This window comes from Rattus rattus, chromosome 4 (assembly GCF_011064425.1).
Source record: "Rattus rattus isolate New Zealand chromosome 4, Rrattus_CSIRO_v1, whole genome shotgun sequence".
Classification (NCBI taxonomy): Eukaryota; Metazoa; Chordata; class Mammalia; order Rodentia; family Muridae; genus Rattus; species Rattus rattus.
In genome coordinates this window covers 17,184,861-17,208,732 of record NC_046157.1, presented here as the reverse complement: position 1 = coordinate 17,208,732, position 23,872 = coordinate 17,184,861, and the positions used below count along the sequence as shown (strand labels likewise).

The 23,872-nt window shown below is 40.2% G+C and overlaps 1 protein-coding gene across 1 annotated transcript in view; it reads right to left on the bottom strand.

The window, feature by feature from the left end:
* Positions 1 to 6,243: 6,243 nt before the first annotated feature.
* Positions 6,244 to 23,872, bottom strand: part of Ubxn7 (UBX domain protein 7) — a 60,721-nt gene continuing 43,092 nt past the window's right edge. Inside the window, exons 7-11 of the mRNA XM_032900108.1 lie at positions 23,290 to 23,380; positions 22,559 to 22,686; positions 12,603 to 12,996; positions 12,412 to 12,491; positions 6,244 to 9,545 (exon numbers count right to left, since the gene is read on the bottom strand). Of these exons, the coding sequence (XP_032755999.1) occupies positions 9,384 to 9,545; positions 12,412 to 12,491; positions 12,603 to 12,996; positions 22,559 to 22,686; positions 23,290 to 23,380 (855 nt within the window). The 3' untranslated portion in view covers positions 6,244 to 9,383. The remainder of the gene's footprint in view (positions 9,546 to 12,411; positions 12,492 to 12,602; positions 12,997 to 22,558; positions 22,687 to 23,289; positions 23,381 to 23,872) is intronic.

The following is a 23,872-nucleotide window of genomic DNA, read 5'->3' as shown; positions in this document are numbered from 1 at the left end:
TAACCTTTGTCAATAAAACCAAGTGTCTTGTTTATTGGTTTTTCTTTTAATTTTTTAATTAATTATTTATTTATATGAGCACACTGTAACTGTCTTCAGACACACAAGAGGGCACCAGATTCTACTATAGTTGGTTGTGAGCCACCATGTGGTTGCTGGGAATTGAACTCAGGACCTCTGAAAGGGCAGTCAGTGCTCTTAACCGCTGAGCCATCTCCCCAGCCCTGGTTTTTCTTTTTGAGACAGGGTCTATGTAGCTCTGGTAGTGCTGGAACTTGATCTAAGGATCAGGTCAGCTCTGAATTCACAAGAGTTCTGCCTGCCTCTGCCTCCCTAGTGTTGGAACTACCAACCATGTCTAGCTGTTTTTGGAGAAGGTTTCATGTAGCCCTGGTTAACCCTGAACTTGCAATGTAGCCAAGATTGGCCTTCAATAACTGATCCTCCTGCCTTAAAGTGCTGGGAAACATGTTTCAAAGAAATAAAAAAAACCTCTTACTTTTGGAATTCGAATTACACGAAATTAAATACCCACTGGTGACAAAAACAATGGCTCAAAAAATAATACTGAAAAGTTTTTGTTTTTATTTCCAAGATCAAATATTACAACAGGACATTTACATGTATTTATAAAAAAAATGCAGCAGTTGAATTTATAGATCAGAGGTTTCCTTGAGTTTGGTCCCTCTCTCAGCACAGTGAGCTGACGTCTTCAAAAGACACTCCCCTCCCTCCCCCGCCCTGCTGACCCACCCACCCACCCCAATTCCAGTTGCAGTATTAATATAAAACAACTGGGCACAACACAGAGAGGATTCACAATTTGGTACAGCCCAAACCACGTGCCTATAGCCTATGTGTATCCATGGAAACAGCATGGGGAGGTGTCTAACACGCCCTAGGTTCAGAGCAGTGGACTCCAGGGAGTCTCAGCCAGGAGTCGGAGCTCTCCTGTCTCTGTGTGTTCCTAGCACCTTTACAATCACTAGATACAGGAGGGTCTTTCGTGCATCTTGAACAAAAACTGCAGTGGATGGCATGATCTCCCCACCTTGCTTCTTTGTCTCAAAGCCTTCATTCCAATTTGGAAAAGTGTTGTAACAGTAAATGATCTCCTTGCACTATGGGATTGATGCCCAGAAACCTGGAAACTCACATGCATACTAGAGGGCACTGGTTAGGAACACACCACAAGAATTAGCTGTCTACCACTGTCTGGGATTCAGCAACAAGCTGAACTATAGATTAAACGTAGAACCCGGGGTTGGGGATTTGGCTCAGTGGTTAGGGCGCTTGCCTAGGGAGTGCAAGGCCCTGGGTTCGGTCCCCAGCCCAAAAAAAAAAAAAAAAAAAAAAAAAAAAAAAAAACGAGAACCCGTTTTGTATTTAGAATTCAAATCTTAGTAAGACCACCACTTTGTCCAGGGCAAACTGAGCATATAAACAGCCCAGGAAATATCTAAACACTGTGTGTGTTAAGAACTGCTTGAAAAAACACTTGTAAAGCAAATACCCCCAATCAACTTCAATTATCTCAAGTAAGATACAAAATGAGGTTTGGAAACACACGAGACATGTTTAAAACACAAAAAGTGCCAAAATTGGACATCCCAGATGATTTTAAATGCATTGTTCAAACTGAACTCATAAAACATGCAAAAATGACAAATACTCCTTAAGTTTACACAGAACAACACTTACTGGGAAGACAACTTTCTTAACAGTTAAAGAGAAGAAAAAAAAAACCCACAAGACATCTAGACGCTTAGAATTTCTTAATAACCAACAGAAAAATTGTCTGGAAAAAAGAATTCCTAGGAGTAAAAAACTTGTGGGTAAAACATTCATGCCAAAACTTGGACAGAAGCCTCCCAAGTCTACACATTGCGTCACATCGGACAGCACTCACTTCTGGCGTCTGAAGCTAGGCTGCTGTACAGCCTGCCTGTTTCCCAGGTACTGTAAATAGTCTTTATGAACCGGAGGGGTAAACCTAGAAAATATGGCGCAAGTCTGCCAAAGGCAAGACAAACAGCTCCTACTACAGGCTTGTTACGCAGTAGTGAGAAGTGGAGGTCCCAGCTACTTTCTCTAATTAGCTGGTCACATGGGGACTCGAGAGGCAGGCAGGGTGTCAGCACAGCTTAGAGCACATGATTCGTTTCATGAGCCTATTTGTATTTTGAGTCATATCATTTTGTATTTATTGATAGTTTTCATTGAGAATACACAGCAGCTTTGAGAAAAGCATTCCATAACCTTATCCCGGTGACACACACTGTACCATTAGTTACCTTGATGCAGGAAAGAAACAGGGAGGTAGCGAATGGTTCCCTGTTAGTTAAGATTCCCAGACGAGACTATGAGTATGAGTAAATATAAAGGATTTTAAGAAAGGGAAAATTTGATTTCAGGTCAGAACTTATTTAAAACAGTTCCCAATTTTTGATGACCAATAAAGGACTCTGACTATCCCAGTTAGATTAAAAAACCTCTTAGATACCCTGGGGATCTGAGCAATACACCAGCCAGCCCATAGCTGCTTCTTTGGTGAAGACAGTTCATTAGGTAAGACCTATTATTCCAGTTTTGCTTGACTCTTCTCTTTCTCATTTGAAAACCCAAGTGACCTTAAAGGCATATAAAAATCTTAGTTGCTGGGGCTGGGGACTTAGCTCAGTGGTAGAGCGCTTACCTAGGAAGCGCAAGGCCCTGGGTTCGGTCCCCAGCTCCGAAAAAAAGAACCAAAAAAAAAAAAAAAATCTTAGTTGCTAGAAGTACCATTAGACAGTGTAAGTCTACTTACTGTTCACTGCCAAAGAATTAAGTGCAGAAATGTGACTTCCCATACTGTGATAGTTCTTAGGTAAAATACTAGCATTGGTATTCACAGCTCTAATACGTGAGAGCAAATCTTTAAAACAAATTTTTATTTTTACTGATTTTGTGTGTATGGCTGCTCTGCCTATATGTATATATGTGTGCCACATGCATGTCTAGTGGTATAGAAGTCAAAATCTTCAGAGGTCAGAAGACAGCACCGGATTCCCTGGAGCTGAAGTTAGGGATGGTGGAGGCCCACTGTGTGGGGACTGAGAAGTAAACCCACACAGGCCCTCTGCAAGAACAGAAGTACTCTTAACTGCTGAGCCATCTCTCCAGCCCCCATGTCTTCTGACTTCTTATAAAACATAAACAACATATAAACCAAACTTCCATATCTCACTATTTTCTTTCAGAGCAATGAAACATGTGTTCTTGTAGACACTTATATGTGGCTTTCATTGTAATTCTTCAAAAAGTAATGATATTTAATTGGGACAGCAAACCACAGAGAATTCAAAACAGGAGAGGCAAAGAGAATTTTGAGTTAAGGTCTTGGTATGTAACTCCAGGTTGACATGGAACTAGCAATCCTCCTGCCTCAGCTTCGTGTGTGTGTGTGTGTGTGTGTGTGTGTGTGTGTGTGTGTTATGTCTGGTGGTCTCAGCCTCAGAAGAGTTGCAATGCCTAGAACTGGAGTTATAGACAGTTGTGGGCTGCTGTGTGGTTGCTGGTACTCAAACCTAGGACTTCTGCAAGAACGAGTGCTCTTAACTACTAAGCTAAAAGCTATCTCTCAGCCCCACAAACAAGTTTTTCTAACTTCTTCACTATGCTTAATAAAGTAGGCAAAGTTAATCAGGCTAAGCCAGGTCTAGTGGCTTGCTCCTCTAATCCCAGAAGAGCTCAAGGCCAACCTGGGTTGGAGTTCCAAGCCAGTCCGGGCTACTGAGTGTGCTTTAAACTAAGTACTGGTTCAGGAGCTGTGTTGTTAAAAAAACAAAATGTTTATGAAAATGGTGAGATTTAGTCAGGACAATTAAAAATCTTTAACCAACCAAACAAACCAACTACTTTGGAGGTTTATCACAGAGCCAGCCATCCTCTTAGTTGGAAGAATTATCCTTAGGCAAGAAATGAGTTGTAAAAATGATGTTTGCCTGAAAATACTCTCTTCTATATTAATTTATAAAAACAAGAAATATTATACAGGCTTAGAAATATAATTTTAAAAACATAGCTAAGTGAATTGAATTTTGGAGAAACTAGGAAAAGAATGAAGAAGAGACAGGCATGTGGCTCACTTTAACCCAAGGAGGACCCAGAGGTCCAAGGTCATGTTCAACTAACTACACGGTCACTTACGAGAACAGCCTGATCCAGGACAACCAGGAATACATAAAGAAAACTTGTCCCAAGGGGGAAAAAGAGGAGGAGAAGAGGAGAGGTTAGCCTGGACTGTGTAAGAACATTTGAAAACAAACTAAAAGACACCCCCCCAACCCCCAATGGACAAGAAGGATTAAACTGATGTTCTACTTCAGGGTTTCATCATATTTGATAATCTGGCCATCTGATTATTAATAAAGAGACGTGTGGCGGCACACACCTTTAGTCACAGCACTTGGCAGGCAGATCTCTATGAGTTCAAGGCTAGCCTCCCTGGTCCACAAAGAGTGTGGACAGGGCTATTAATGTATAGCCCAGGACAGCCAGGGCTATTACATAAAGAAACCCTGTCTCTAAAAACAAACAAAAAAACTGACCAAAGCTATGCTAATCTCTGTTCTTAACTGTACAAGCCCAATACCTTTACTTCCAAGCTCTCTCATTACCAGAACTGACACAAAGGTGAGTCTAAAATCCAAATAACCATCACTGAAGTATTTAAATCTCTGTATTATACCAGAAATCAATATATTAGAATGGTTCTCTTTGGTTATTTTGAGTTCTGAAGAATATACTTGCCCCACTCTCAAATGTGGACTGGGTATTCTAAGTTTCACAGTAAAGAACTGGAACGTTAAGTAAGGCAAACCAGTAACACTGGAATTTGTTCACTGCTCGCTCACAGGACCTTCAGGTGTCCGTTCAGGGAGTTACTGGGGAGTAACTTGGGTGGCAGAGTGACTGCCTAGAAGCAGCCTATTCATTAAGGCTTACGCTGCTGGAGAAGTGTGAGCCCTCGCAGGGCCGGCTCTTCCTACCCTCATTACTTTTCAAGTTTTAGTTTTACACATGACATTACTCACAATTTTGTACTCTGTAACTTATTGTCAAGTACATAAATGAAAGATCTCTAAAAGGTGAGACAAAAATCCATTCTATGGGACAAGAACTATTTTTAAACATCAACTTGATGGAAATCTTGAAAAGGTCACATCTGTCCAAAACAAACAAGTATGAACTTCACAACTCACACCATTCAGCTTTGTGATTGCCAGTCCTTAGCTTAAAGCACACAAACACAGCTCCCATACTAGAGACATTATCTGTTCTGCATTCATTACAGTTATGTCATTGTTAAAAACAAATACTTGGCTGTTTAAAGATCACTAGATCTGTAACTATAGTACTGAGGGATTTCAGTCATCACAATGAGGTCTGTAAAAAGACTGGGCAAAAGATACTTGAATACGGGGAAAAGCCCCAAATGAACTGATTAGCAAGTGCATTTTTCGTACTTTAAACTTCGGGGTGGACCTAAGCTCTTCAGTAGGGCCGGCGACTCCAGGCGCACGTTACACTTCCTCCACGAGCTGACCTCTGTTACTAGTTGACCCCACCATTCCCCACCCATGTCGAGACTTAACTGTAGAGTCTTCTGAGTTAACTACTAATCTAGTCCAATTCTGTTTTTCAAAAAAGAAATTCAAGACTGAGGAAGAAAAGCTGTTCCTGACAGTGCTGCACTGACCCCACCAGGCAGGCTCCTCCTCAGTGCCAAACACCATTATTGTACCCAGTGAGGGAAATCTTGCCTTCAGTTTTCAGGAGCCCTCTGACATTTTTCTTAAGTGTTCAAGTGAGATCCTTGCTAATTTAAGGGGTTTTTAGTACTGGAGCTCAAAATCCTTTAGTACCTTTGTCTTGCCTTACTGATAAACTTCATGCTTCAAATCTAGTATTTACAAGAGGGGGAGTCAAAGAATGAGTTACCGTGCTTGCCACTGTCTGTCTTCTCTGCAAGACAGCCCTAACTAAACTTACACTACCCTTATCTCCTAAGTTCCTACTGTAATAACAGTTTAATCCTGAAAAAGATAAAATTCACCTTTGGCTGTTATCCATGTATAAAAGACTCCCTAACTAGATAAAACAGTCAAACCAAATTTTAGCTTTCCAAATATTTCCAACTTTTGATTAAAGACTAAATAGAGCACTAATACAGTAGATTTGAATACAAGATAGAACATGGTATAAAAACAAAGCGTTGTTTAATAATCTATCATGGATAATCTATCAGAAAAAATATTCTCTTTAAAATGGCATAATTAAGATTTTTATAGGGTAGTGCAAGTCCCATAATCTTGACCCCCAACTATGTCTTCCATCTTCAAAAAAACAAAGATCTTTAGTTTATAAATCCAAATAATATTAAGATGGTCTTAGAGTAATGATAATAAGGTGACCTTTAGAGTAAATGGACCCCAATTGACATAGGACGACACAGCACACAAGGTAAAGAACAGACTCGGGCTCTAATTCTAATTGGGCCCTTACTAGTAACAATGTACTGAACAAGCTGTATGAATTCCAGTTTTCTTCCACACTTACAGATGAGTAGAAGGCAAACAGACTGTGTAGGGACTGCATGAAGACTGAAGGAGGAAATGCACACAGAGTACACACCGCACAAGCTAGCTGCTCCCTTCCCCTGGCACTGTTCTAGTCAAGTCCACACAGCACCCCTTTCACGTTTCCTACACATTTCCATTCCCTCTATATGTCACTCAAGTCTATCTTGTCCCTTTCCTCCTTTCTTAAAAACAACGTTTGAGCTATTTCTACTACATACAGGGAATCACTATACCTAACTAACCACACAGACCTTATCTGACTGTCCCTTGAAAGAAAAATAACTTGCAGAACTAAGGCAAACTCCTTATGCAGATTAAATTCTTAAGAAAGGCAACATCCCCACTTATTTCTCTCATGTATAATCCATAACCCTTCCACCCATGGCCAACCCTGATAATCATACTCCTTGTCAACCTTAAATGAACGTCCTCTATAGCTGAATATCTTGACTATATAACGCCCTGTTCTCTTAGCTCACATATATACTTGGTCATCTTACTTTGGTTTCTCATCAATGGATTTGCCAGTGCTAAGCATATAAAAAAGAACTGTATACACCCTCTCACTTCTGAACATCCTGCCTCAGGTTCTCAAGATAGGTTTTGCTGTATAAAGAGAACCTAACCCACAAGGACAAGAAAGTGCAGCAGAGTCTTCTAAGGGGGAAATTCTTGACTTCACGTTTCTGACTAACTTGGGCGTTAGCTGGGCCTGCACCAGCAGAGGAGACGGTGCCAGTGTAGCGTAGCTGGGTACTCTCTCACTCTTTACCCTGTGGCTCCCGAAGCATCAGACTGCTGACCTTGACTAGTTTTAATTTTAAGCCTCTGAGAGTCTATTCCTCAGACAGCCAGTTTTATTCAAGTTGAGAGATACAACTGAGGAATTAACATGCTTGCTAAATAAATCCAAACTGCTGGTTGAGCCTCAGCACTATGAAAACACCAAAGTGGTGTTATTCAGTCACCAATCCAAAGAGAGAACTTTGACTCAAGGTATAAATGAAATTGTAATTATATAAATATATTTATAAATATTTATACAATTATATACTTATACATAAGCACTTACACAGACTTAGAAAAAAAAGTAAGAACATTAATTCAAAAGGACTCACTGAAAAATAACAGAATTTTCCATGATTTCCTTTGGAGATACATAACCCATTCTTTAGGGAGGTCCCTCAAAATCCAACCATTAACAACCACATTCTATAATTGCATACTAGCAACACACCACATCTTTTAGCTTATCTTTTTAATCCCTAGTTGCCAAGAGAGAGGTGTGCAGGTACACAGGAATCTAAAGATTCCTGAGTAATCACAATTTGGATTGTGTACAGGTTCAAGAATCCTCCAGATCTTCAACTGATGAGACAGGTCATTCTACAGACATGGTTCTGATTTTCCCACCAAATCACTCTGCCCGCCCTGCTAGAGAACTCTACTTAAAGCTCAAGGAAAGAACCGAGCATGGAGTGAAGCTGAGTAATAGTACTACGTAGGCTCAGGTGGCCTCTTCTAAGTAACGCTGAAAAGCTTTCACCAAATACAATTTGAATGTGACTTCTGTTGGCAGAAAAAAAAACTCACATCTGACGATTACCAGTAATCTCTCTCTTACTAACTGCTGTCGTATGGACCAAGTTTGAAGGTCTTCCTCTCAGAGACTGAGTTTTGATATTTTCTAAAATAAAACTGCATGAGGAATTAAAGCCAATTAGTTATTAAACATTTTAGATATTATTCCAATTGGGGGTAAAAACAAATCACTATTTCTAACCAAAAGAACATCGTTAGCAACTCTCAGCTGCAGGCTTTTGTCCCCACCTCCCACCCCACTGAACGCTGGGACACACCCAAGTATGCCTTAAGCACATAGGACGATCAATAACCACAGTGGTTACAATTACAAAGCCATCGTACTACATGATTATTGAACACCTGCCTTCCTACAGAATACATCAGACTTGACAATGGAGCAAAGGAACTAATTTGCTGTGCAGGCAAAACCAGCAAGCACCTTCCTAGCCCAGACACAAGATGCTTACTAAAGTTTCATCCTAGGAGTGAAAAGAGGAAGATAAGTGATAGAGTATTAATAAAGGAAACTGTTGCAGGCTAGGACATTGAAAACCACCCTGTGCTACACACAATACACTGAGCACTGATTCTGCCAAAAACACACATCATGGAAACAGCTTATAACTAGAAGATGGGAAACCTTCAGAGAAATTTTAAGTATGATGACCAACAGTATAAAGGATGCTTTTCCCACATGAACAAAAGCCTGGGTATTTCATCATGCCATCTTCCTACATGATGAACAAACTTCATGTTAAAAGAATTTCCTTTTCCTACCAAAAATGGGGGCCGTTTTAATTCTGATTCTAGCCATTCTTTGTCAACAGAGTCTAGAAGTAATAACACTAGGTCCCCAAAAGGTGTCATGCAAGAGACCACTGATTAGAGCCACATTTGGTGCTGCCAGGACTAGGAGAGATGCTATCCTTATTCTTACACTTCCATTTGGTCACCACATTTGGTAAGAAAGAACAAAGTGAAAAAGGAAGAAAGAAGACAGAGATAAGGGGAAGGAGAATGATTTACAAGTGACAGAAAGAGATAAAGAAAAGGCAGGTGACTTGCTCGCCCAGCTTTGGCTCTATAGTCCTATGAGCCAAAATGCATACTTAAGTGACATGGTATCTCACAGGAAGAGAGAAAAGGGGGTAAGCTGAGAGAGGTCAGGCCATGGTGTTAATTTCTTTCCTGTACAAAGACAGTCTCTTGAGGACAGAGGCCAGCCTCTTGTAAGGTAATGTCATAGTCCAGATGAGAGAGCTTCCTCCGAGGGAAGTTGGTGAGAAGTTCAAAACGTTCATTTGGATATCCTTTAGACTGGACATGCTTCACCAGAGCCTACAAAAAACCAGAGTAAGACAAAACCATTAGCTGGAGATGAATACCATGATGACTAATTTACAAGAGTACTCTAATTCAAATAATCAAAGCCAACAGAAGGTCAACATAACCCTTTGGATAGTAAGATAAACCTATATCCAGTAATTTAGGATTACTATGTGATCAATACCGAAAAAGTCATTGTTATCCCCTCCATACATAAATCCAGGCAATATTTATAAAATATAGCACCCAGTTTTTTTTCCCTCATCAGAGAGTATGTCCTTTCATTCTGTCAACTATGACCACACAACTGTCTGTTACAATTTCTTCAGAACTTCCCTCTCCGCAAATGCTTTCTTGTCAGATAATCAGTCATCTGATGTCTACCTGCCGTCTACCTACCTGCCATCTACCTACCTGCCATCTACCTACCTACCTGTTCTCTAGTTTTCTACTCAGTTTTCCAACTAAACTTCTCAAAAGAATGGTCTACTCAATAGTAACCCTTGTCCCTAGGAAATATACACCATGATCACTGGACTTGTCTAATAATAGTACAGACCTCTATATAAACAACTAGAAATAAAATGCCATATTGTAATAAAATGTCAGCATTACTTTTCTTAAGCTTCGGGAACATCACTATAATAAAAGTTACTAAACAGCTTGCAAAAATACATACACTCACACTGACTTATTAATTTTATGTATGTAAGTATATTGTTCACTTCAGACACACCAGAAGAGGGCATTGGATCCCATTACAGATGGCTGTGAGCCATCATGTGGTTGCTGGGATTTGAACTGAGGACCTCTGGAAGAGCAGTTGGTACTCTTAACCGCTGAGCCATCTCTAGCCCTGAAAGTATATTTTTTCCTAAATATATAAGTTTTAAAAGTTTCTTGGGGGTTGGGAATTTAGCTCAGTGGTAGAGTGCTTGCCTAGGAAGCGCAAGGCCCTGGGTTCGGTCCCCAGCTCCGAAAAAAAAGAAAAGAAAAAAAAAAAAGTTTCTTGACCAGAAACCTGGAACTATAACATTCATTTGATAAACTAAGATGGCTACTGACTCTCAGGTGTACAGCCTAGTTATAATGGGAATGGTTCACATCCTAGGTGATAGAATGTGATGGTAGGATTTTTCATTGTACTATTCAGAACAGTATGTAACTTAAAACTTATGAATGGATTCTGGAATATTCCACTTAACATTTCTATACTAAAGTCTGGTAGCAAAACAAGAAGACTGAGAAGGGCACTGTGGTGGTTTGAACATACTCGGCCCAGGAGTGGCACTATTTGGAGGTGTGTCCCTGTTGGAGGAAGTATGTCACTGTGGACATGGGCTTTAAGCCTTGTCCTCGTTGCCTGGAAGCCAGTCTTCTAGTGGCCTTCAGATGAAGATGTAGAACTCTCAGCTCCTGCACCATGCCTGCCTGGATGCTGCCATGCTCCTGCCTTGATGATAATAGACTGAACCTCTGAAACCGTAAGCTAGCCCCAAGTTGTCCTTGTAAGCGTTGCCTTGGTCATGGTGTCTGCTCACAGCAGTAAACCCTGACTGAGACAGGCACTTAGTAGATTTGCTCTTTCTCTTGCCTTTGTCCCATTTCAAACAGTGGTCTTTGGTGTTGGGCACTAGCCAGAAACTACTACTTGTCAGTCTTCAACAATTAGCCTAAGTATCTTCAGCTATATGGTTTCAATTTAAATGGCTTCTCCCCCTAAGGCTCACATTATGAGCTTTTAGGGGCTAGGCCCGGCTGGCAGAAGTAGGTCACCACAGGCAAGACTCTAAAGGGCCTATCCAGCCTTCTAGCTCTGCTCCTGGCTCAAAGCCACACAAACGAGTTTCTAGTTCCCAGTCAAGACAGAGGGCTTCTGCCACCCTCTCACAGAGCCACACCTATCCTGCTCTGGAGGGCTGAAATCTTTTTGAAACAATGAACCAAAAGAAACCTTTCTTCCCTTAAGTTGTTTCTAGCAGGTATTCTGTTGTAGAAATGAGGAGAGGGACTAATCCCAGGCACAATAACAAGCCAGGTATAGGTACTTGACCAAAGAGGGGCTAGGAATGAGGACCATCCAAAGGTTAAGCTATGTTAGTCATAGAAACCCTGTCTTGAAAACAACACACGCACGCACGCACGCACGCACGCGGAAAAAAAAAATTGAAAACAAATAAACCAAAAAAATGACAGTGGACCTTCAGAAGTAAGTATGTTTCCACACAAACACAAAACTGAAAAGCCTTGGCTGACCTGTAGCTTGCCTAAATAATGAGAAGGAAAGAAAATAATTAAAAAAGACAGGCATGACAACTCATGATTGTAACTGCAGCACTCAGCAGGCTAAGCAGAAAGATTGCTTTAGGTTCAGGCTGCCCAGACTAGGAAGTGAGACCTCACCTCAAAACCTTCACACTCTTAATCACAGAATTAAGCAAGCTGAGGTAGGCAGCAAATCGCTGTGAATTACAGGCTAGCTAGGGCTACATAGTAACATCCTGCTTCAAAACCAAACCAAACAAACAAGCAAAAAACAATGAACAGGGGTTGGGGATTTAGCTCAGTGGTAGAGCGCTTGCCTAGCAAGCCAAGGCCCTGGATTCGGTCCCCAGCTCCCGGGGGGAAAAAAAAAAAGAACAAACCAAAACAACAAAACCCAAAAAACTAAGACCCTTGTCAGATGAGTTTCCAGTTAGGTATCAGATAAACTCTCGAGTCAAGAATCTGACTTACTTAAGTTTCCTCCTTTCTCTGAGGTAAGGTATAGTATAAGTAGGGGTTTACGTAGCATGCATTAGCTTATGGGTTTGACCCCTACCAGCATAAACAATTAGTTTCATTGCTTTAAACAAATGTTTCAGTGGGGTAAACTCACCAGTAATTTAGCTTGCTCTGGAAGAGTAATCTGTTCCCTTTTTCCATCTGGGTACCGCAGCATCAGCTGTGCTTTTGGTCCTAAGGAAGAGTTATATACATACATAGGTGTTTAATATGGGAGATTAGCTAAAGCAAGTCATTCAGTACATTCGAGTTTAGTAGGTAAAGCAGGTCTATACCATAACCCACCATTTACATCTATCCCCTCCACTATTCCATCTGACTTTTCAGGTGACATCTCCAAGACCTCAGAATCCATGGCTGGCAATCCTTGATGGTTTGTGGCTGTGCCAGGCTCAGTTCTGGCTGGGGGCTCTGTCAGTGGCCTTCTGTTCTCCTCTTTTCTATGCCCCAAATCTTTATGAGGAGACTTTCTGGACTTAGCAAGATTCTCTACCTCCTCTTCTTCATCAGAGCCACAAACCGATATGAATTCCTCACTGCCAGAAAAAAGTTCCGATTCAGACTCTTCATCTGAGCGGCTATCCTGTTTTGCCTGTGCTGAGTCGAAATGTGTCTCTTGCAAGGAGGCTCTGATGGCAGCTTCCAGTTGGCTGTCTTCACTGGCGTCTATGAGGCTCTCCTGTGAGGTGCAGTCAAAACAAAGGTTGAAAGAACAGTTAAACCAAAAAACAAACAAACAAACAAACCCACCCAAACGGGGTCTAACAAACCAGTCAACTTGCCATTATGATTTTCTGCCAAAGTGGAATCTGTCTCTTATACCATGTGAAGGCAAGAACTCAGTATCAGAAAGACAAATTGGAACGAATATTTTAAAAGCAAAAATAAAAGACTATCATTAAGCTGGATATGGTGTAACATCATGCCAGCATTCATGAAGCAGAGGTGTGAGATTGCTTGAAGTCCTAGGCTAGCCTGTGAGACACAGTGAGACCATGTCTAAAACAAAAACAACACAAAGATCTCATAGAACTTAGCACACTGGTATTTTAAGCCCAGAATTTTTGGCATCAAATGAACAAAGCCAAGAAAAGAGTTCATTATTTTTTGCTTTAAAAAAAAAAAGTTAAGGGTTGGGGATTTAGCTCAGTGGTAGAGCGCTTGCCTAGCAAGCGCAAAGCCCTGGGTTCGGTCCCCAGCTCCGAAAAAAAGAAAAAAGAAAAAAAAAAAAGTTAAATAGCCTCGTCTAATAAATAAATAAATAAATGAATAAATAAATAAATAAATAAATAGAAATAAAGGTTGAAAAAATAATTCAATAAAATTAAATAAAGGGGAGAAGCCATGGCAGGTGATGTTAAGATTCTGCTCTGTGTATTTACAGGTTGTTATCAATGTTCTTAAGGGATGGATGGTACCAGGCTTTGTATGTTTAAGTGGGCAATTATATCTTATCAATTGGGTCAAAGATTATTGTGTTGTGTGTGTGGTTTTTTTTTTTTCTTTATTCTTTTTTTCGAAGCTGGGGACCGAACCCAGGGCCTTGTGCTTGCTAGGCAAGCGCTCTACCACTGAGCTAGATCCCCAACCCCGTTGTATGTTCTTTCATGTGAGGGTTTGAGTGTAGGAAAGTGTGCAGCTGGGATGTGTTTCCGCCAAGATATCTAGTAGATATCTTGGGGCACCGCGGTGCGGACCTAGCGGGGTAAACAGCTTTACTTTTTTATTTTTATATTTTTACAACTGATGGCAAGCCAAGGTGATGGGCAAGAATCCACTAGTAATCCTGAGAGTTGAGAGAAAGTTTTTATTTTCTAAGTAAGAGGAGGCCGGCAAGCTGGAGAGATGGCTCAGCGGTTAAGAGCACCGACTGCTCTTCCAGAGGTCCTGAGTTCAATTCCCAGCAACCACATGGTGGCTCACAACCATCTGTAAAGAGATCTGATGCCCTCTTCTGGTGTATCTGAAGACCGCTACAGTGTACTTATATATAATAAATGAATAAATCTCTAAAAAAAAAAAAAAAAAAGAAAGAGGAGGCAGGCGCCATGTTAAGTCATGTGGTATCTTAAATGCAGGAATTCAAACAAAGAAATGGGGAAGCCACCTGGGCTGGCAGGCTGTAGGTCCCCTGCTGTGTGAGAAGTATTGACAGATCAGAGAGTTGGAGATTAAAAGCTGCTTTTTAAAGAAAGTTGTTTAGAAAGTCTTTCAGGATACTCATATTCTTTTTAACGTGGGCTCCACAGGAATTTTGGGTTGAAATCCTAGTTAGACAAGCTATTTCTTAATTATAGGTATTATTAAAAGGTGATTGAGTTTGTTTTTAGAAAGAAGAGAGTAAAGAGATTACCTGAATCAGGTGGGGATTTTCATCCATAGTTCAGAACTTAGGGGAAAAATTAGTCACTAACTCCAAGTAGAGAGTTGTGATGAAATGTCTGTAACACCAGGGAGAGTGAATGCAGGCATATATTATAGAAGTTATTAAGGTTAAATAAAAATCTGTGGCTCCGGGTAGAGAGTTTGACAGATTTGAGATATTTTGGGCTAAAGTCCTGGTTTGATATGTTGCTTATTGATATTGGAATTGATGGAAAGTATTTGGTTTGTCTTATGAATTACCCTGCTAAAGACCATATGGCTCGTTGATGCCGGTTAGCGAGGGTTTGTGGTTACTCTTGATATTTACAACAACAGGAAGCTCGAAGTCTCTTAACATGGGCTCCACAGAAATTTTGGGTTCATTTCCTGATATCACAGAGTACAAAAGCCTATCAGGCTCATTGTTTAGCTTACTTCCTTTTTTAAAAATTGTTTAATCTTCATAATGGGTGTGACTTTGAGTTTTATGGTTCTATTATTACTCTGGGAGAGAGTGCAAGATACAAGCTTTTCTGGTTTCAGACTAAGGAACACAGTATTTTGGGATAAAGATTTTGTCTTTGTGTTTTTAAAAAGTGTGATTAGGCTCTGGAAACATCACAGAGTCATATTGATCAGATTTGATAGAGGTAGACCACCTGAAAATTAGATTCAGGAGAATCTCGATTCTAAACTTTTGTCTTGAGTGTCTTGAGAGTTGTATTTTACAGAGTGTGCCTACTTGGATTTCTGGTCTCAAGGACTTTCTTTTTTTTTTTTCTTTTTCTTTTTTTCGGAGCTGGGGACCGAACCCAGGGCTAACCAAGGACCGAATCAGGACTTTCAGCTGGGACCAGTCAGGATACATCAGCTACAGCATTTGTTTCATTCTTCCTACCCCCTACCCTTAAGGATATTCAACGCCCATGTATAGCTTAAAGAAGTTATGGAGGAGTCGTCGCCCCAATTCCCTGGACTTTGGGGGGGCTGAAAGTGGTTATTCTAAAGTTGTTTTTATGAGGTACTTAAAATTGGTTGTAATTTAACAGGGAGGAATTAGGTAGATTGAGTTATACAGTCATAATCTTATTTGTTAACTAAGCTAAAATCATATCTTTGTTTTGATATAGAATTTATTTGTTAAAAGAGATTAAAAGTACAAGGTTTAGAGCCAGTCCTTCTATTGATGTCATTACAAACTTCTGAGTTGATTACACATGTGTTAAGGGCCAAATAGCAAACATATTGCTGACTTTGTGAGAGAACTTTCAAGATATTATTAAGATATAAAGACAACAGTTCAGATTGTCTTATATAGGTAGATGGTTTTCAAAAACGTCAGAAATCCACAAAATTTGAGATTTAAAGTTATTTATCTTTTGTTGAGCTCCTAACAGTTACCCTTTGGTGGATTTAATGAAGAAGTTAAACATCTCTACCTCCAGGTGAGGCAATACTTTGTGGCTAGGCAGCCACTGGACAAAACTGCCTGTTTCATCTGCAGACTAATACTGTCCAGAAAAGGACACATTATCCAGAATAGTTGACTGATAAACTCTGCCAAGACAGGGTGATCAGCCCTTCAAAATCTGCATTTCAAGAGTCTGTCAGTTGATTTTGGGTCAAAAGGCTGAAGACTTGCGCTCACATGTTGCTAATAGGGGACTGAGCTAGTGGAGATTTGTCTCTACAACCTCTCAGTTCTGGAAGCCGTGTTAGGCTTCCTATGTGTATAGAGATTTGGTCATTCCCAGATTTCTGACGGAGTTGAAGACTGATTATAGTCTCATAGCTTATCAGGCTGTATAACTCTGAATATACATATTTTATTGGATAGTTATCAGATAGTATACAAGCTAGCCAAGATATAATATAGATTTTAAGCCTTTCTTAAGCTGGAATGAAGAACTAAATGTTCTATCTAACTCATATAGTGATGGACTGGGTGTTGAGTATATCATATGCTTTATAAATTGTAGAATGGTAATAATTGTACCCAATTTATATATAAGGGAAATGGCTTTTTACCTGGACAAAAGGGGGGGAAATGTGGTTTGTCCTGAAGTTACCTGTATTTTGATACTAATTCCACTGCCCCAAGGACAGCAGCCTAGTCATGTACTCAGAACTCAGGTGACTTCACCAGAACCACCTCCCCATTGAATTTGTAAAGTACAGGTGAGGGGCAGGTACAGGATAGAAGGAGGCCTGTCATTGGAGAAGGAAGGATGGGCGGGAGAGAAGTTTGAAGGAAGAGGAGGAGACTAGGACAGAGGGGGAGAGAAAGGAGACGGAGAGAGGGGAGAAGCCAAGGCAGGTGATGTTAAGATTCTGCTCTGTGTATTTACAGGTTGTTATCAATGTTCTTAGGGATGGATGGTACCGGGCTTTGTATGTTTAAGTGGGCAATTATATCTTATCAATTGGGTCAAAATAAAAAAAAAAGTTAAATAAAGCCAAACTACAATTCTTTAAAATGATTAAATATCAGAAAAACAGGTCTCCCTTGCTTTTCACTAAATGCAATGATTCTTAACATTCAAAACAAGAAGATAGTGGGTGGGGAAGGAAAAAAAAACACACACAAGAAAATAACATTACCAAAATATGGCATGATGATGCATGCTATATCTCAGGATTTAACACTTTGGGAGAGGCTGAGGGAGGAAGCTTTTAAGTTTGAATCCTAGCATGCACTATACAGTAAGATCTTGTCTCAAAAAAGAAAAGAAATACATTTGGATGATGTATAGGAGTGAACGAACTAAATTCCCAAAAGCTTAATAATTATAATAAAAACTTCATAATGATGAGAAGTGCAAATTCTTTAAATTTGGTGGGTTTAAGGTTGTTCAGTCAGTGTGTACACATGTAAATCAAAGGACACCAATCAGGAGTCCACTCTTTCCTCTCTACTGGTTGTAAAGAGATTAGACTCAGGTCATCCTGTTTGGTAGGAAGTGCTTTTACCCGCAGAGCCATCTTCTTCTTCTTCTTCTTTTTTTTTTTTAAAAAAAAGATCAATTTATTTATTTTATGTATATAAGTACGCTGTCTTCAGACACGTCAGAAGAGGATTGCATTACAGATGGTTGTGAGCCACGATGTGGTTGCTGGGAATTGAACTTAGGACCTCTGGAAGAACAACTGGTGCTCTTAACTGCTGAACCATCTCTCCAGCCCCCACCATTGAGCAATCTTAACAGCCAGAGAAATGCAAATTTCTGTATTTTCTTGGTCAAGTTTTGAATATCACAGATTTCGTTTTTAAAAATCACAAACTAGGGACCATCTGAATGGAACTTCTTTATTTAGCATTGGTATTCAGGAAACTGTCACACGATCCTAACAGACACCATTCTCAGAGAAGCAAGAATAGTTCACTGAACACACCGTCATACTGGACATCCAGTTCCACAAGAAGGAAAATCCTAACTGTGGCACTAGTCTGCTCTTGGGGCAGGCTTTTTATAGGAACAACCAGGTTCAAAAGTGTAAAGGACAAGGAGGTGAGCTCTTGGCTTACTAGGCAAAATATCACCAGCTAAGCTTTAAGCTGATTGGTCCTGAATAAGGTAAGCAGGGTGGTGGATGGGTGGTGAACAGGGGAATTTCAGAACATTGAGATAACAAAGCGTGAGTATTATAACCATAACTTTTGGCTTATTAGTAACATTCTTCAGAGTCAGTCACGAAAACCATAGTGAGCTCATATGTAGGTACAGGAAGGGCTGCCCAGTGGTCAGCTCTGACTCAAGATATTTTAGGCATAGCAGTTCATGTTGACTTTTGATTTGATGGGTCCTACATAAAGCTCTGTAGAATTTAAGATTAGCAAATATCATACAGAACATTCAGAACATACAGAATAAAACAGGGTGCATGGTCAGCACGTCTTAAGCCAAGTCACTTCTCTGTGTCAATGACTGGCAGACATGTTACAGCAACAATATGAAAGAGCTGGCAGGCACGGAACAAGATGGCTACACTTCTTCTGGGAGGAGAAGGGTCAGACTATAACATCTGTGTATTATACAATGTGCACACCTGGTACCAGAGTCTAGAAGAAGGCATTGAATCCCCTGGGAAGTGGGCTGTAGGTGGTTGTGAGCTGTCTGATGTGGGTGCAGGGAACCAAATTAGGGTGTGTGTGTGTGTGTGTGTGTGTGTGTGTGTGTGTGTGTGTGTGTGTGTGTGTGTGTGTGTGTGTGTATACATACATCTCCATCGCCCATGTCATCAGGACAGTCAGTAGCTTAGCTCTGCCAAGACAGCATACGCTGGTCCTTCACAGTTCCTGCTTCACTTACGGTCTGTCAGTTCGGGGCCAGAAGGCTGAAGACAGAAGCTACAAGGCATATGAGGAATGGGGGACTGTCCAAGCAGTCAGCTGTCTCTGGAAACTGTTTCAGTTTTGGAAGGATGTTTTGGTGCTTCCTCTATATTCAAGGAATATTTCTCTGACAGGGTTGAAGACTAATGATAGTCTCATAATCAAACTTATGTTGTTTAGCATTAAGAAAGATGATATAGATTTGAAAGGATGGTTTTCAGATGGTAATGCAAGTTAAAGTCAAAACATAATTCAGATAAAGAATTGTAAACTCATTAAGTTAGGATAGATGTTAGAGTAATATTCCTAAGTTGGCAAAATTCATAGACTGGACATTATTAGCATATATCATACCTTATAGTTTACATAACTGTTATAACTATGTTCAATATATGAGAAAAGGCCTTTTTAATGGACAAAAAGGGGGAAATGTTGTGAATTTGGCATAACGCTATTTATGTTAATTTTGTCCCCAAAATCGCAAAGGAATCCACACAATTGCACATAAGACACTGAGGAACCCTGTCCCCAGTTGATTTTGATTGGTAAATAGAGTTGCCAGTGACCAGTGGCAGGGAGACAGAGCCAGGACTTTAGGATCTCTGGGCAAAACACTGAGGAAGCAGCAGGAGGGGAGAGAGTCGCCATGCCAGGAAAGGAGTAAGACCAGGCCTAAGAAGTGCAGAAGAGAGAGCATTGCTAGCATGTTAAAGAGTCTGGGATCGGGGTTGAGGATTTAGCTCAGTGGTAGAGCGCTTGCCTAGGGAAGCGCCAGGCCCTGGGTTCGGTCCCCAGCTCCAAAAAAAAAAAAAAAAAAAAAAAAAAAAAGAGTCTGGGATCATGGTCCAGGAGGGCTGCAGGTCTGACTCTGGGGCAGCCAAGATCGAATGTAGGCTTTAGTAAAGATGAGTTAGAAATATTGGAAAGGAGAGTGTGTTAGCCACATGGAAGTTACAAAGTGGCCCAACCATTGAGCTGTTTAAGGCATATTAAAATATAAGTGTTAGTTGTCTACAGAAACAAGTTACTATCCAATACTCACTCTCTTCTCTGTTTTTTTTTTTTTTTTAATGTGTGAGTATAGTGTTGCTGTCTTCAGACACACCAGAAGAGGGCATCAGATACCATTACAGATGGTTGTGAGTCACCATGCAGTTACTGGGAATTGAACTCAGGACCTCTGAAAGAGCAGGCAGTGCTCTTAACCACTGAGCAATCTTTCCAGTTTCTTTCTAGTCCATCTAGGGCTAGAGAGTTGGTTCAGATTAATAGAACCTGCTACTTTTTTAAAATTTTACTTTTATCATTTTAATAATCTGTATGTGTTTCTGTCTGTGGATATGCACACATAAGTGCAAGTGTCCACAGATACCAGAGATGTCAAGATTCCCCTGGAGCTGGTTATGAGCTACCTGTGGGTGCTTAGAGCTGAACTCAGTTCCTAGGACTCATATAGCAGCTCATGACCATCCATAACTCCAGTAGCAGAGGATCTAACACTTTCTTGTGGTCTCTGAAGGCAGTATACACATGTAGTACACATACAAACAAAACGCTCACACACACACACATACTCATACACACACACGCATGTGCAAAAACCCACCTAAAAAATTACTAATTTAAAAAGTTCGTGTACTACTTGCCCTATAGTTTTTATTTACTTATTTTGTCTATGACTTCTTTTTAGACAGGTTTCACTCCATAGCCTGAACTAGTGCAGAATTCATTATATAGCTTTGTCTTCAACCTGGCAGTAATTCTCTTGACTCAGACACCTGAGTGCTGAGATCATAGGCATGTGATACCCTGCAAACTAAGAAAAAAAGGAATACAGGAATGGTGGTAGGAGACAGAGGCAGCCGTATCAGGAATTCAAGGATATCATTGGCTATAAAGTGAGTCTGAGCCTACCTTGGCTCCCTGTCTTCCAAAAAGGAGAAAATCTCATTGGCCTGATAAAGTACATCTAAAAGAAACATATGGACTAAAGAGATATTCAGTAGTTAAAGCAATTACTTCAACAGCTTGAGGACCATTGCCCAGATCCCCAGATCCCCAGAACCCTTATAAATGCTCAGTAGATGAAGTACCCATGACTCCAGCATTCAGTAAGCAAAACGGGGGTTCCCTATAACAAAAGGTCTAACCAGACCAGCCATATTGATGAGCCTTGAGCTCAACTGAGACCCTGCCTCAGTGAATAAGAAGGAGGGCAAGGAAGGCAAATGTCAACCTTGAGCTTACACACACACACACACACACACACACACACACACACACACACACACACACACACACACACATCAGGAGAGGGAGGGGCATACATACATATAAACATACCACACAGACGCGAGTTAAAAAGGAAATATATAACTAGACAGAGAAACTTCTAGTGGTGAGACAAGTCTCCAGGACCTGGGGTAGGAAACAGCCTCCAGCAGTCAGATTAGTGCTGCTGTCAGCTATAGTTATAGAAGCTTTCTTTTGCAGTGGACAATGGTTTACTGCAAAGACTCTTAAGTGTTAAAATGCAGAAAATACATGCTGAATGTTCAGCCATAAATGGGACTACAGCATCCATAACATTCTCTCCAGGGTTCAGGGAACACTGTGGAAGAGAGGGCACAAAGAATGTAAGATGTGAGGGGTGGGGTGGAGGGATGTGGAACAGTGTCTTCTGGGTATGACAAAATTTGGAGCTCTTACCAGTGGCTATGTCACCTGCCGAAGTTCTACACAACATTGGACCCATCAACCTCCTGCCATAGAAGGGACTCACAAGAGCTCAAACCCTCCCTGAATACAAGCAATTAATGGTTGCTGGGAACAGGAAAGACATTTTCTTTAGTGGTGTAACCACTGGAAAGGTGCCAATGCTCCTATAAATAATTTCTCAACTACTCTTCTATAAGTAAGCTTAGGTCACAAAAATAAGTATATGTGTGTATGTATATATGTACAATTATGTGGACACACACACAGACACACACATATTATGACTTCATTAAGATGAAATTCTTGAGAAAACTATCAAAAAATAAGATAGCTAAGAATAGTACATCCAGAAAACATAACTGTTCATTACTTACATTTTTTAAAAAAAGATTTATTTGTCTTGTATATAAGTACACTGTAGCTGTCTTCAGACACACAGAAGAAGGCATCAGATCCCATTACAGATGGTTGTGAGCCACCCTGTGGTTGCTGGGATTTGAACTCAGGACCTCTGGAAGAGCAGTCAGTGCTCTTAACCACTGAGCCATCTCTCCTGCCCTACTTACACTACTATTATTACTACTATTTTTTTTTTTTTTCAAGATAGGCTTTCTCTGTCCTGGAACTCACTTTGTAGACCAGGCTAGCCTCAAACTCACAGAGATTCCCTGTGCTTGTCTCTGCCTCCAAAGTGCTGGGATTACAGATGTGTGCTACCAGAGGCCAGCTCCACTTCTTATTATAAATACCATTTTAACATCAAACATTTTACAAAAAAAAAATGCCAACATACAGGTATACTCAGTTGTCTATCACTTATACTTACTGATCGGGCACATTTTTTGGGAGGGCTGCTAGAAAGTCCATCCAGTTGCCCATGTTCACCTAGAAACCCTGTTACTTGGTCCAAGAAAGAAGATACATCCAATTGGTGCCACTCTACTAGCTTCTGACCTAAAGATTAAAAGATAAATAAATAAAAATCGAGACATATAAACATAAAATCAATAATTTTTCTAACCAGTCATTAAATAATCGACATATACATAATTAAAGTTTGCTACAAACTCCTATCCCCATCTCTCACTTACTGAAGTTACCCAGTATCTTCATAACCTATTGACAACATCAATTAAAACTCAGATAAGCTTCTCACCCATCATGAAAGGAAAAGTATGTGTTTGCATTATAGCCAATTAGGAAGAAAAATCTCAAACAAAGCAGAATCTAAATACAATGTAACTAGTAATAAGGACAACTCACCTCTAGTTCTCTAGAGGAATACAACAAGTGCCTAAAATAATCTCATTAATTTAATAACAGAAACCCTAAGGAGAACCTATAAAAAGATGACTGTATCAGTTTTTCTTTGAAAGAATAAACTGTACAAATATAAAATGGTGTATTTCTCTCAAGAAATAGAATCCCTAAATATATCCACCCAAAGTTGTTTACACGAGCAAGAAAACTTCCCTTAACCATCACATTGCTGAAACCAGATCCAGTCAAAAACTAATGATCTGTGAAAAAGCAAGCCTATAATTTGATATAACTTACCTGTCCGTGGATCTAAGATGGAAACATAGGGGAAATCCCCTAGCTTATAAAACTGTATGTATCTCTGACCTTCCTCGCTGTCGTGATAAACCTGTTAAGCCAATAAAATTTAAAAAAGCCACTTAAAAAAGTTAATTGCGATCTTGTTATCTATTAAAGGCAATGAATTTTCCAAATAAGCCTTGGCAAACATGGTAAGTTCTTCCCCCCCGTATTAAAGCAGAAACAATGATACATAGATTTAACATCCTATTCTTAGCCCCTTCTGAAAGCATCATAAATATACCAAAACATCCCGCCTCCTTTCTCAGTTCAGAAGAAGTACTAGTACTAACTTCCTTTCCAAGTGTTTGTCCATCTATCAATTTTTTGTTTTTGTTTTTGTTTTTTTTTTCTGAGACAGGGTCTCCCTATATAGCCCTGGCAGTCCTGAATTCACTATGTAACCAAGATATTCTTGAACTCACAGAGATCTGCCTGCCTTTGCCTCCCAAATGTGCCACAATGTTTAGCACTGTATTTGTATTCTAGTAAGTCACATAAATTAAGATTATAAGCTTAAAAACCCAACATATTATTAGGC